This window comes from Anomaloglossus baeobatrachus, chromosome 4 (assembly GCF_048569485.1).
Source record: "Anomaloglossus baeobatrachus isolate aAnoBae1 chromosome 4, aAnoBae1.hap1, whole genome shotgun sequence".
Lineage (NCBI taxonomy): Eukaryota > Metazoa > Chordata > Amphibia > Anura > Aromobatidae > Anomaloglossus > Anomaloglossus baeobatrachus.
In genome coordinates, this window is record NC_134356.1 from 433,109,653 (window position 1) to 433,124,787 (window position 15,135).

Genomic DNA, 15,135 nt, shown 5'->3' on the forward strand with positions numbered 1-15,135 from the left:
AGCTGGGCAATGAGAATCAACTCGGATGAACTGCACCCAACTTCATTGTCATCCCGCGGCTCTGTCTGTGTGTGCTGTCATGAACTCAGATAAACCTCCGAGGTCAGTGCCAGGACACAGGAGTCCGCAGCAGTGACGTCAGAGCTTCACCCGATTTCACTGACATCGCGCGGCTCTCTCTCTGTGTGGCAGCCTGATTTGTGGTCACACGTGAAGGACTCATCTGTGATCGCAAATCCTGAGTGACTGCAGTGAGCCGCACGATCAGCTGTGCTTTCACTAAGGTTACTCGCGGCCACAGCTGCAGTCCTCCGCCGGAGAGCGGTGGCCGCGGGTAACCTCAGTGACAGCACAGCTGATCGCGCGACTCACTACAGTTGCTGCATGGAGCTCACAGGAGCGGCGGTGTTCTACTGCCACTCCTGTCAGCTTCCGATGTAGCATAGCTCGAAGCGTCGTGGGACCTTGAGTGGATTATGTCGGACCTGGAGGTGTTTTTGAGGGATTAATAAAGTGATGAAAGAGGGGGTTTTTGTCTTTCATTACAAAAAAAGGATATTTTGGATGTGTTTATTTTCTTTAACTTACAGGTTAATCATGGAAGGTATCTCGGGGAGATGCCTGCCCTGATTAACCTAGGACTTAGTGGCAGCTATGGGCTGCTGCCATTAACTCCTTATTACCCCGTTTGCACTGCACCAGGGCAATTCGGGATGAGCCGGGTAGAGTCCCGGGGCTGTCGCATCTAATGGATGCGGCAATTCCAGGCGGCTGCAGGCTGATATTGTTAGGCTGGGGGCTCCCCATAAAGTAGAGATCCCCACCCTGGCTGGTATCCAAATTGGGAGGGACCGCTCATCCTTTTTTTTTTTTTAAATTATTTATTTTTTTAACTGCTCGATACAGACACGGCCACCGGCGGCTGTGATTGGTTGCAGTGAGACAGCTGTCACTCAGCGTGTGGGAGTGTCTGACTGCAACCAATCATACGCACCGGTGGGCGGAGGAAGCAGGGAATACGTGATGGATTAATGAGCAGCCGGCAGTTTCAAAAGAGAAGCTGCCACAGTGTGAACGCCGTGCAGTGCAGCGCTGGTGATCGTGGATCAGTGAGTATGAGAGCGGGGGTGTGAGGGACAGACCAACATGGACAGAGAGAGATAGAGACATAGAGCGAGAGAGACCGACCGAAAGAGAGAGACCGAAAGACCTGTGTTTCTTATGTCAAAAACACATGCAGATCGCTAATAAAAAGCAAGTGAAACGCATTCTTTCGTGAAAAATATGTTTAGACATTTGTCTTTGACTTCAATGTTATTAAAACGCTACCAAAATGGCAAAAACAATTGACATGTTGCTTCTTCAAACGCAGGGATTTTGACAAATTTTCCGCAACTAAAATACAGCGTTTGTAAATGCATTGTGCGCACAAGAAAGCCCTATTTTCAATAGACTTTGCCTGGAAATCAAAACGCATGCAATTGTGCATTAAAACGCATGAAAAAAAGCAAAGTGCGAACATAGCCTAAAACACCACTGATTCGGATGTGAATATTGGATGTCTGCCCACTGATGCCAACGCCTGTGTCCAGACCCACTGGGGCCAGCATGGAGTGCCCTGTATGGGATGGGAGTCACGTTCGGTGTTTGTAGAGTGAAATCTGTGGCGTAACGCCATTGAACCACTTTGATGCCATTTTTGTGCCATTTTTAGGTGCTGTCACGTGTATTCACCTCAGGGCACCTCAATGTTTTGTGTTTTATTATTGTGACCTTTTTCTATCATTAGTAAACCTGTAAAAAAGCAACAAGACAAAAGTTTGCAAACAAGAAACCAATGAATAAGAACATCTTCAGCTTCGTCCAATATGGCGCCCCAAAAATATCACCCCAAGTCCTGTCAATGCTGAAGAACTATAATAATGGCGCCAGACACCAAGGGGTCAGTCCTACAATAACCACCAAAATGGCGACATAGTTTTCCAAAACTTGTTGTCACCACAGAACAGGGGAATCCCAGTATCCATGTAAGAGGAGCACAACTGCCTACAGCGGCGACACCTGAGGGAATACATGGCGGGCTGAACACGGCCGTGTACTGAGGTGTGAGCAGCTGCAGGTATCCCGTAGACATTCATGTCTGCACTGGGGCCGGCTCTCTAGCACTGGGGCCGGCTCTATATAGCACTGGGGCCGGCTCTCTAGCACTGGGGCGGTCACACTGGCACGGAGCCCTCAGCGCTGTCTGGACTGCCGTCCCCACCACTAGGCCTGCCTTCCCAACTCCCCAGTTCCTGTGCCCTCACTACGCATGCGCACAGACAGTAACGCTTTATCAATAGTGCGCAAGGGTGCTTCCTTTCGGTAGAGCTCCGTCTCTGACGTCACTGCGCCGGAAGCATCGCTCTCCGTGGCCCTCGGTGGCGTCGCTCCGCATACAAAGACAGGCCGCCGCCATCTTTCGTACAGGCCGGGCGGAGAGCTCGGGCCCCGGGCATGACCCCGCTGTCTCCTCGGGCCTCCGCCGGGCGGAAATGAGGCCAAGATGTCGGTTTCTGGGCTGAAGGCCGAGCTGCGACTCCTGGAGTCTATCTTCGGTAAAGAGCACGAAAGGTTCCGGATCATCAGCTGGAGACTGGACGAGCTGCACTGTGTGTTCATCCAGAGCACCGGGGGCGCCCTGACCATCCACTGCAACATCACGGTGTGTACCGGGCAGGGGCCGGCGGTGTGTGCCCAGCTGCGGACGGCTGTGTACAGAGAGGGGGGGACGTGGGCGACCGAGGGGGGATCTGGGTGACGGGGGAGAAGGGGGGGCATGGATGACCGGGGGGGGGGGGGGGGGGAGATCTGTGACAAGGGGTATCTGGGGGATGTGGGGGAGGGGGCTGGTGTCCTGGCTGAGCGCCTCCATTAGCATCAGGTTGTCAGCAGAGTTCTCTGGAGTTTCCCACACTCTGCCCTCAGATGCTGGATCAGTCCATGTCAGATCCAGAGGGGGGATGGGGGTATCTTGGGGTGAAGATCCCCTCCCTCCCCTCCCTCAGTGGTGGTCTGGAACCGGACCTGACCTAGAAACCCCTCTGTCTGTAGAGAAGTGTGCGGCATATAATAATGATTGAGTTCTCCAGCTGGTCCTGAGGCCATAGCTGCTGTTTTCTACTGAATATTCAGTGCTCAATCACATTCTCATCACCTTGCTGCGTTATTCGTTATCTACTGAGTCAAATTAGACACCTGCTAAACATCTGTGACCTGCGTGAGGACGGTTGGGGGGGGGGGGGGGGTGTTCCGGCACCTGTGACCTGCGTGAGGACGGTTGGGGGGGGTCCGGCACCTGTGACCTGTGAGGGCGGTCGGGGGGGGGGGTCCGGCACCTGTGACCTGCGTGAGGACGGTTGGGGGGGGGGGGGCCTCTGGCACCTGTGGCCTGCGTGAGGACGGTTGGGGTGGGGGGGGCCTCTGGCACCTGTGACCTGCGTGAGGGCGGTCGGGGGGGGGGTCCGGCACCTGTGACCTGCGTGAGGACGGTTGGGGTGGGGGGGGCCTCTGGCACCTGTGACCTGCGTGAGGACGGTTGGGGGGGGGGGCCTCTGGCACCTGTGGCCTGCGTGAGGACGGTTGGGGTGGGGGGGGGCCTCTGGCACCTGTGGCCTGCGTGAGGACGGTTGGGGTGGGGGGGGCCTCTGGCACCTGTGGCCTGCGTGAGGACGGTTGGGGGGGGGGCCTCTGGCACCTGTGACCTGCGTGAGGACGGTTGGGGGGGGGGGCCTCTGGCACCTGTGACCTGCGTGAGGACGGTTGGGGGGGGGGGCCTCTGGCACCTGTGACCTGCGTGAGGACGGTTGGGGGGGGGGGGGCCTCTGGCACCTGTGGCCTGCGTGAGGGCGGTCGGGGGGGGGGTCCGGCACCTGTGACCTGCGTGAGGACGGTTGGGGTGGGGGGGGCCTCTGGCACCTGTGACCTGCGTGAGGACGGTTGGGGGGGGGGGGGGGCCTCTGGCACCTGTGGCCTGCGTGAGGACGGTTGGGGTGGGGGGGGCCTCTGGCACCTGTGGCCTGCGTGAGGACGGTTGGGGTGGGGGGGGCCTCTGGCACCTGTGGCCTGCGTGAGGACGGTTGGGGGGGGGGGCCTCTGGCACCTGTGACCTGCGTGAGGACGGTTGGGGGGGGGGGGCCTCTGGCACCTGTGACCTGCGTGAGGACGGTTGGGGGGGGGGGCCTCTGGCACCTGTGACCTGCGTGAGGACGGTTGGGGGGGGGGCCTCTGGCACCTGTGGCCTGCGTGAGGACGGTTGGGGGGGGGGGGCCTCTGGCACCTGTGACCTGCGTGAGGACGGTTGGGGGGGGGGCCTCTGGCACCTGTGGCCTGCGTGAGGACGGTTGGGGGGGGGGGGCCTCTGGCACCTGTGACCTGCGTGAGGACGGTTGGGGGGGGGCCTCTGGCACCTGTGACCTGCGTGAGGACGGTTGGGGGGGGCCTCTGGCACCTGTGACCTGCGTGAGGACGGTTGGGGGGGGGGGGGGGGCCTCTGGCACCTGTGACCTGCGTGAGGACGGTTGGGGGGTTCCGGCACCTTTTGACCTGCGTGAGGACGGTCAGGGAGCGGGTCCGGCGCCTGTGATCTACATGAGGGCGGTCGGGGGGGTTCCGGCGCTTGTGACCTGTGAGGGTGGTCGTGGGGGGTCTGGTGTGTCACTCTTCACCATGCCTCATGCGGCTCTAATCTGAGTTGAGTAGTCAGTCCTGTCCCCTTTCCTTTTAAAACATGGATGAACGGTCAACTACCTCTGATTACTCCTGATAAAGGATCTGACCTGTCAGGCACCAACATTCCTGGTCACCGGTTTTCGGCACTGATGGACCCACATATTTGTCCATTTCTTCACGGCGGTGAGTTGCCTGACTTACATTAGTGTATTGCCATCTTTTCCTCCAGTCTTATGTTGGGGCACAGTTTGAGCATGCCCACAAATTTATTAAAAGCATAGGCACCCCCCTTATTAATGGGCCCATAGAGGTTAAGAAAATATAGAATAAAAAAAAATTGCTATTCACCTCTTCGGTCAGCATTATTACCCCTCCATAATCAGCTGGGCACCCCCTGCCATTGGACTACCTTTTGTGTGGATGCCATAGATAGACCAGCATTATAGGGTCCATCCCTGTATTGGAGCCCGGCCCCTGCATGTCCACATCTTCCTGGTAAAACTATAGTGGTGCCGTGTAATGCAGGAGATCACCATTGATCATCGGTCGGGGACTCGCCGTACAGCCCATAGCGCCCGGCCATACAGACTCCTGGTGACTTAGCAGAAGGCTTGTCTGGACTTTTCCATTAAGGTTTGGGTTGGCACAATTTCAGCTATAGGGTTTGAAGGGGGTTTTTTGTTTGTTTGTTTTTTTTCTTTTCCCTAATTCTCTTTCATAATGACATTCCAAGGGTCGAAATGGCAGTTTTAATTTTATTTTGGGTGTCCATAACTACTTTTTAATTGGCCATTTTCTGAGCACCATACATTTTTTTTTTTTTTTTTTTTTTTGCCACATAAATTGCAGATTTTTCTTATATTTTTTTTCTTATACCATTATAGGAATTTTTACAACTGTATTGAGAGACAAAACAGGCGAAAAACAGCAATCCTGTGGGATAAATGGCATATTTTAATAATTTCCACTTTTCAGGATGTAGCAAATACCAATTGTTTCATTTCTGTTCTATTTTGTGGGGGTGTTTTTTGTTTTTTTTTATTCAATTTTTTTTTGTTTTATATTTTAAAATACTTTTCAAACTTTCTTGACACATGTATTTACTTTTTCGTAGTTTTTACTGAAGAACCGGAACAAGAGATCATTTTTCATATAAACACAGCAATATTTCTGGGTTTAAAGCACCACTCCAGCTTTTTTTTTTTTCTTCTCCTAGCTCTGGAGTGGTGCTTTAGAACTTTATCCCCTGACTTCTGTCTCATACTCACCCATCAGTGTCTTCATCTTCTATCACCGCCGCTCCACTCCGTCTCTGGCTATTTGTGACCTGCCAGCTGTTCCAGTGGTTTTTTTGAGCATATCGGAGGACACAACCCAATACAAGTCTATGGGCGCCCCATTCTGGCTCTCATAGACTTGTATTGGGAACTTATGACGTAACTGATTTCCAGCCAGTCAGAAGTTAAAGCACAAGATGGGATTAGTGCGGCATCGATAAAAGGTGAAGGAGTGTATAATGCAGGGTGCTTGGATTTATTATGGCTGTCTCATGCCTTCATCAGAACTCTTCTCCCACCACAACCCAATAGTGTTTTGTTTTGTTTTTTTAAAACCCTTTTTTTTTTTTTTTTTTTTTTTTTTTTTTTTTTATTTGATCTTTCCAATGTAACAGGGAATACAAAGTTATTGGAATTTTTTTTATATACTTCACTTTTACAAGGATCAAGTGATCATCACTATAGCCCATCAGTATGCTTTTAGCAGCTTTGTAACACAGCCTGCACCCATTTTGTTTGGGCTGGGCTAAGGAACTTGGCCATTCTGAAGAGTTTCACCGTAGATATACTGAGGTGTCAGAAGGGGTTTAAACTTAAGCCTTAAGTGGAAATGTCAGAAGTCAAGTGATGGGTCCCTAATGGAGAGCTACTAGATCAACTGATCTTGTCGGCTCAGAAAATCAGTCTTCTACTTGTATTTCCAGTGCAGGTTTAGTCAACGGAACCCAGCGATATCGACTGGTCCAGCCGAGAGTCTAATCCGTATGGATGCCCTGGCCAACATATTGTCTTTGGAAATATTGTTCCAGCATGTCCGATTTCAGTCATCTGATTGTATCCTCTCCCTGAGATAAGCCTCTGCCGGGTATGGTTGGCGGTGGCTCCCTCGTAGAGGACACAGGACTGTTCAGCCGAGCAGTCGTCTGTGTGTGGAGACCTAACTAAGAAGGCTGCTGGCCGAACCATGGATACGAAAGTCCTGATGAATCACTGGAGGCAGCCCTGACATCTGCTCTGTCCAGAGGAGGCTTATTCATGCAAACATTGCTTATTAATGGGATGTTGCACTGTATGGATTCATTCGGTGTCTGTTTATGCCTGCGTATTGGCATACCTTGGATGTAGATGTTGGGGTGCAGTCTGCTGGGTTTTGGCGGCTCCCCTATGTTGTATGTTTCATAACCTCATCTGATTGATGGCCTCTTGCCTCGGTCTTCAGTGACAATCTCTTTGGCCTTAGGTGGTTTGTCTGCTGCGGTGTCACTGATTTGTTTCCAGGAAAATGACTGGGTACCGGATCATCCTGCTATAGCTTTAATTTAGGGTGGTGTTTAGGAGCGGAGACAATGTTAGTCAGTTCTGACGGTCCTCTTACTATTTGTCTGTGTAACAAGTATCTATGTGATGACCATCCAGGTAAGAACTTGTGGCACAGTTACATCCCTGCCGCCATATTCAGCTGCTAATCTCCTAATCCGTATACTGTGTGACCATATAACCGATGACATTACAGAATTTTTCACATCAAAGGTCCCCCGCACCCCCAGTCTTTCCTAATTACGTGTATCATGTAGTGCAAGTGTATTAACTATTTACCGATTTGTAGGCTTTTTAGCGCCACCAGGTGGTCGTCTGGGTCCCATGACCTGGAAACAAACTAACCGGCTCACACTGAGGCTTCTATGGAGCGGAAGACCCCCTTCTCCGTGTAATCCTGTGGGCCCTTGTTTTAGGTCTTGTAAACGTATGAGCTAGCAAAGCTAAACGGCGGTCACGTGCGTCAGCATTTTAACACTTGCACCATTACTTACAAATTAGGAGGGACTAGGGGGAAAAAGACCCTACTGAGACATATTCCTTAATATGTTCAAAATAATGCGGTACTTCCCCTTTAAATCTTTATTTTGTGATTTGAAGTACTGGGAATATTTTGATATTTGATTTACTGTTCCCAAAAAAATGAGGGGTGATGGTTTACCATTCTTAGCCAGGAAAATATGACAAGTTTCTTTTCTTCAGATTTTCATAAAAAAAAATAAAAATGCAGGTTTGTCCAGCTTTTCTGCAGACCTGATGTATACACTACCAGAGGGAAGGTAGGAGGCCGCTCCGCAGATAACCACTGGGCTGAAGAGGCCTCTTTCTTACTGAACAGAGCAGAAATTCTAACTATTTTGCATGTGCTAACCTTCTGGATGTATTTTAAAACCTTTTTCTTTTCCCATAGGAGTCCTACCCCTCTTCTGCACCAATATGGTTTGTGGAATCAGATGACCCAAATCTGACTTCTGTATTGGAACGCTTGGAGGATATTAAGAAAAGCAACACACTGGTGAGTGTAGTGAGCAGAAACGGGTCCACCAGATCCTAAACATCTGGCCTATTCAGTGCAGAGTTCTTGGGCACCGATTAGAACAGTCTGTGTGGAGTTAGTCCGGTCATGTTCAATAATATAGAAATTCTATGTAGTCCCCGGGTTATGCACTGGGTATGTTCTGCAGCTCTTAATCCAGATATATGTAAGTTCAGACCGTGCAGAGGAAGAATAACCCAATACTCACTGACCGCGGCCACCTGCAATTGGGGCATGCATCGCCTAGTTGTTTCACTAAGCCAGGACTTGCAGTGGTGTCCAGGCCTCAGGCACTGCTGAGTGTCATAAAGTCACAATGTAACAATCCTATGACACTGTGACCTCTGGGCTTTGGACACAGCTGGAAGTCTTGGAGATGTGCTACCAAAGTGGAAAAAGAAAGCCAGATGGCGAGCTGCAGGAGTGGTGAGTAGGTATATTTTAACTCTCACCTTGCGATCATGTTTTCTTCTTTCTGTCATCAAGCGTGCAGCATCTCCAGCCTCCTCACTGTAGGCCAGGACTTCAGGTCAGGGCTTACTGCACATCATAATGTTGGAATGACAGAGCAGCCTTATGATGCACCGTGAATAGCAAACCTGAACAGTAAAGTTTGCCGTTCGTACCGAACACAGACTTACCCAAAAAATCAGTGTTAGAGTTCAGAGTTTGGGTGCTTTTACATATGCTAACCACTTGAGTGAGCATCTCTGTGCTCGGGTACACTCTGCGCTCGGCCCAGTGTGAGCCACTTCCAGTGTTTTAAATGGCTCTCAGTGGGGATAACAGCATGATCTGATGTAGTGTCCAGAAACAAAAAAGGAAAAATCCCACACGGAAGGGTCCTGTTTTTGGCTGACTGCATGTGGGCAGAGACCCGAACCAATCAGTGACTTCCAATGGGTATTAGGTCAAGTCGGGGTCCAAAACCGAAGTTTATCTGAAGACCAGCTGAATCTGCAGAACTGAATTTCAACGAGTCCGATCATCTCTAGCTGAGAATTCTGGCCTTGGTGTGACAGACAGCCTGACCTGCAGTGAAGAGGCCTGAGATTCTGCATGCAACTGCTGAAGAAACACCAGACTGTGGCTGGAGAGGTTGGCGATGAGGCATGTAGTTTACCCCCCTCCACATGTGATGTTTATAGCTAAGGGTCATACGTAAGCCATATATTGATTTGTCAGAGACTCTGTCTTGCATTTATTTATCCTTTTCTTCACTGATTATGGAAAAGATCTTCTACATTTAGCCCAATGGAGGGTCTGCATTCTTTTCTTCCTATATCTGGAAAAGTTGTAGTGTTACATGACAGTTGCCACTGTGGTTTCATGTAGATGATTATAGGAGATAGAATGTATGTATATACCTATATTCCCTGGAGTAGATGCATGAGGATGGAAAGTTTTATTGACTTGTATACTTGGGGTTTGTTCGGGCTGTCTGGGTTTTCTTCATCGTTCCTTATGGGAGACCCAGACCATGGGTGTATAGCTTCTGCCTCCGGAGGACACACAAAGTACTACACTCAAACGTGTAGCTCCTCCCTCCTAGCATATACACCCCCTGGTAGCCAGTCCTAGCCAGTTTCAATGCTTTGTGTTCAGGAGGTCACACACACACATGCATTCTCTGATTTTTTTTATTTTTTTTTATTTCAAAGATTTGGAAGAAAAGCGGGTCCAGTCTGGACTCCCGGCATGTACCTTCTCACCCCACTGTGTCGGCGGTGCTGTTAAGGTTGATTTTACAAGGCTGGAGCCTTCACATGCCGCGCTCCTTCACCATCCCCTGGGGCTCTGGCTTGAAGTGGGAGCCATCACGGTTCTCACTGCTTTGCAGGAGACCGGTCTCCATCCGCAGCCCTTTCAGGATCCTGCCGGACGGAGCGCTCACCTCCCAGGGACCTGGCACCTGCGTCTCACAAGCTAAGTACTGAGACGTTATTACCACAGAAAGTGGTCTTTCCAGGGGTCCCTTGTACTTTGTATATTGGGGAGAGTGTGTTATATGACTGTGTTAACATTTCCGGCCGGTTCTCCAGTTTTCACTGGAGAACCGCGCCGATGGTGCCTGCACGCTGGCCGCATGTTTAAATCTAGGCCCCGGCTTCGCCTGAGGCCTAGTTTCGATTTCACTGCCCCTGCATGTCAGTCATGCAGAGGGACAGTGCGGCTCCGCCCAGCGGCTGTTCAGCACAGGGAACGGACACGCCTCACTGAGGAAAGATTCCCTCCCCTGTATACCTCATTTGCCCGCTCTCAGAGTAGGCCCCGCCCCCTCTCCTCGCTCCGGTTGCCATTTTATCAGCGTTCTCAATGTCTGCATAGGCACAGAGATACCACATTGTGACAAATGGGGGCCTGGGCTGGGGGACTGGAGGGCACAGAGATGTATGTTAAACGGTCTGGCAAGCCACAACCTCCGGTTGTGCAGCTGCTTATATACTCTGTTTATATACTCTGCTGGGGGTCATTCTGGACAGAGCCCCCACTTCTGCAGCATGTCTCACATCAGAGCAAGGCTGCAAGGCTGTTCTTAATATGCACTGCATGTAGACTCGTACTGCCTGTACCGAGCGCACAAACACAGTGGTCCCTCAGCCTGGAGGCTCATCAGTGGTCCCTCCAGCTGCTCCGGCTCCGGTGGCTGAACCCCCGTTTTGGGTAGAATCCGCTCTTTCCAGGGGACAGCTGTCCCGGACTCTGCTGAGCATGCATTAGCCCCCTTCTCAGGGCGCTTCTGCTGCTACGGCTCGCTCAGCAAAGCTCACAGAGGACTCTTCATCTGGTCTCAGACCCCGTCCTCCTAAAATGGAGACGCAGGGTCCCCTGTCCTTCCCCGTCCCGCAGCTCTGATTCACGAGCTGACTCACAGGACGAGGAGGATGTCTTTACTAGGGGCTCGGACGCTACTTCATGTACCATTGATCTGTCCGAAGGTGATGCAGATGCTAATGATTTGATTGCGTCCATTATATTTGTACTGGACCTCAATCCGCCTGTATCAGGGGAGCATCCCCCTCTGGCAGAAAGGCATCAGTATACCTTAAAGAGAACAAGGAGTATGTTCCTTAACCACTCCAGTTTTCAGCCCACTGTGACCAAGCCCAGAGCCTGTCCTGACAGACGCTCCCAAAGCGTGGTTCTGATGACTGTTTCCCCCTTCCACCAGAGGTGGTCAAGGAGTGGGCTCATTCACCAAGGGTGGACCCTCCGGTGTCTAGACTTTCAGCCCGGATAGTTGTATCAGTGGCTGACGGCACCTCTCTAAGAATCCCTCTGTACATTAATTCTGTACTGGACCTCAATCCGCCAGTATCAGAGGAGCAACCCTCTCTGGCAAAAAGGCACCAGTTTACCTTGCCTAAGAGAACAAGGAGTGTGTTCCTTAACCACTCCAGTTTTCAGGCCACTGTGACCAAGCCCAGGGTCTGCTCTGACAAACTCTTCCCAAAGCGTGGTTCTGATGAGTTTTCCCTTTCCAGCAGAGGTGGTCAAGGAGTGGGCTCATTCACCAAAGGTGGACCCTCCGGTGTTTAGACTCTCAGCCCGGACCGTTGTATCAGTGGCTGATGGCACCTCACTTAAGGTTTTGCTGTCCGCCAGGTTGTCCTTCTGGCCAAATCTGTATGGAGGCGGCAGGGGCCTCGTTCTCCCCATCTTTTGCAGCAGTGCGGGCTTTCAAAGCCATCTCTGCTTCTCTAGAGGAGATGCATTCCCTCACAGGGACTCTATGCCCGAAATGGTTGCCTTAACTTCCAGGCTTCAGCCTTTTCATCCTATGCTATGTCTGCCATGCTGGAGACTCTCACCGCACTGCGGTGGCCTCGGCTAATTTCCTCGCTATCCACAGGCTCCTGTGGCTTCGAGAGTGGAAGGCAGATGCTTCTAAAGAAGTTCCTTGCTGGGCTCCCTTTTGCTGGGACCAGACTATTCGGGAACAACTGGATGAAATTATTAAGGAAGCTCTTGGCGGGGAGAGTTCTTCCATGCCACAAACCTAAACCAGGAAACCTGTCCAGGGCAGGAATCAGTCGAGGTTTCGTTCCTTTCGTTCCTCCATCTGATCGTTCTCTAAGCCCTCGGCCTCGTCCACTAGCTCAGCCAAGGATCGTAAACCCAACTGGGGCACGAAGCCGCGTCCTCAGAAGACCGCAGGAGCTGCTGCCACTAAGTCAGCCTCCTCCTGGCTATCTGGCCACGCCAGCAACGTCCTTGGTCGGTGGCAGGCTCTCCCACTTTGGCGACGTGTGGTTTCAACACGTCTCCGATCAGTGGGTGCGGGATAACATCTCCCACGGCTACAGGATAGAATTCTATCCAGCCCGCCAAACAGATTTTTTCTGTCAACTCCCCCCTGCTCCAAGGCCGCCGCCTTCTCACAGGCCGTGGCATTCTTGCAGGCCAATGGAGTAATTGTACCGGTTCCCGACTGGGAACGGTTCTGAGATTTCTACTTAAATCTATTCCTAGTCCCCGAAGAGGGCGGTGCCTTCCGACCTGGATCTCAAGCTTCTCAAGCATGTTCAGGTGCGGCATTTTCGCATGGAGTCTCTGCGATCAATCAATGACCCAAGGAGATTCCCTAGCATCCATCGACATCAGAGATGCCTATCTGCATGTGCCAATCGCAGTTTCACACCAGCGTTGGCTACGTTTTGCAATCGGAGTGGTCCAATTCGTGGCTCTTCCCTTGGGGTTGGCCACGGCCCCTCGATTATTCTCAAGGTCGGGGCAGCTGTGATTGCGGTCCTGCACCTCTAGGGGTTGGCAGTGATCCTTTTGTCCTGGCGGCCTTCTAGTCAGGGCTTCATCCAGTGCAGACTGTTAGCGGAGTGCCTCGCTCACTCTCGCCACTCTAACCAATTCGGGTGGCTTGTCATTCTGTCCAAGTCCACTCTGACTTCGACCCAGAAGTTCACGTACCCAGGGACGCAATTCGAGACTCTGTCGGCACTTGTGAAGCTGCCCTTAGTCAAACAGCAGTCCCTCTGCTGGCGGTCAACGTCGTTCCAGCACCTAATACAGGTGCTGGATCAGATGGTGGCGTCAATGGAAGCGATTCCCTTGCCCAGTTCCATCTGCGTCCTCTGCGGCTGGCGTTTCAGTGGTGGCTTCGGCCCCTCTGTCTCAGGGACGCTCCTTCCTGGCCCCGTCCCGGGTGATCCTCACCAGGATGCTAGTCTATCCGGCTGGGGAGCAGTATATCTCCACCATGGAGCGCAGGGCACTTGGACTCTGTCCGAATCAGCCCTCTGGATCAATGTGCTGGAAATCAGAGCTGTGTTTCTAGCTCTGTAAGCCTTTCACCATCTGTTGGCGGCCAGGCACATTCGAGTCCAGTCAGACAACGCGACAGCGTTTGCCTACATCAACCTCCAGGGCGGGACACTCAGCCGCCTGGCAATGTTGGAGGTTCAACGCATTCTTCAGTGGACGGAGGACTCCTAGTCCACCATATCCGCAGTCCACATCCCAGACGTGGAAAACTGGGAGGCAGATTATCTCAGCCGTCAAACCGTGGACAGCGGCGAGTGGGCTCTGCATCAGGCAGTGTTTCGGTCAATCTGCCGCAAGTAGGGCTCTCCGGACGTGGATCTTCGCTCCACGATCCTCAGGCTTTTGCAGCAGACGCACTGGTTCAAGTTTGGTCCCAGCTTCGTCTGTCTTACGTGTTTCACCCTCTAGCTCTTGCCCAGAGTCCTGCGCAAGATCAGAATGGAGGGCCGTCTGGTCATTCTCATTTCTCCAGACTGACCCAGGCAAGCTTGGTACCCTGACCTGCTCCATCTGTCCGTAGAGGTGCCATGGCATCTCCCGGACTGTCCAGACCTTCTCTCACGAGGTCCGTCTTTCCGCCAGAATCCTGCGGCTCTCAGATTGACGGCGTGGCTTTTGAGTCCTGGATCTTGACGACTTCTGGTATCCCTCCTGAAGTCATCTCCACTATGACTTGAGCTCGGAAGTATCCTTTGGCCTTTTTTGCCTTGCCGACCCTCCTGTCCCTTCTACAGTCCGGTCTGCAGCTAGGACTATCCCTCAATTCCCTCAAGGGACAGGTCTCGGCTCTGTCAGTGTTTGTGCCAGCGGCGTATCGCCCGGCTGGCTCAGGTGCGCTCCTTGATGCAGGGCGCATCTCACGTCATTCCGCCTTACCGGCGGCCTTTGGAGCCCTGGGACCTTAATCCGGTCCTCACGGCTTCCGGAAACCCCCCTTTGAGCCTCTTAGGGAGGTTTCTTTGTTTCGTCTTTCACAGAAAGTGGTCTTTCTAGTGGCCATAACTTCCCTCGAGAGTCTCTGTTTTGGTTGCACTCTCTTCGGAGTCACCCCTTTTTTGTTTTTTTTATCAAGACAAGGTGGTTCTCCGTCCGACTCCGGACTTTCTCCCTAAGGTGGTTGCTGCTTCCACCTTAACCGGGGCATTTCCCTGCCTTCCTTTTGTCCGGCTCCTGTTCATCGCTTTGAAAAGGCGTTGCATACTCTGGATCTGGTGCGGGCGCTACGGATCTATGTGTCTCGCACCGCTGTTCTTAGGCGGTGCACCTCTCTTCTGTGCTGACCACTGGTCAGCGTAAGGGCCTCTCGGCATCTAAGCCGACCCTGGCTCGTTGGATTAGGTCGGCCATTTCCGATACCTACCAGTGTACTCAAGTGCCTCTCCCGCCGGGGATCAAGGCACACTTGACCAGAGCTGTCGGTGCCTCTTAGGCTTTCAGGCCCAGGCTACGGCTCAGCAGGTCTGTCAGACTGCCACTTGGATTAGTCTGCATACCTTTTCGAAGCACTACCAAGTT

At 52.1% G+C, this 15,135-nt stretch overlaps 1 protein-coding gene across 1 annotated transcript in view; it reads left to right on the plus strand.

Annotated features, from left to right (window-relative positions):
- Nucleotides 1-2,323: 2,323 nt before the first annotated feature.
- Nucleotides 2,324-15,135, plus strand: part of UBE2Q2 (ubiquitin conjugating enzyme E2 Q2) — a 42,363-nt gene continuing 29,551 nt past the window's right edge. The window contains exons 1-2 of the mRNA XM_075345470.1: nucleotides 2,324-2,704; nucleotides 8,215-8,319. Of these exons, the coding sequence (XP_075201585.1) occupies nucleotides 2,546-2,704; nucleotides 8,215-8,319 (264 nt within the window). The 5' untranslated portion in view covers nucleotides 2,324-2,545. The remainder of the gene's footprint in view (nucleotides 2,705-8,214; nucleotides 8,320-15,135) is intronic.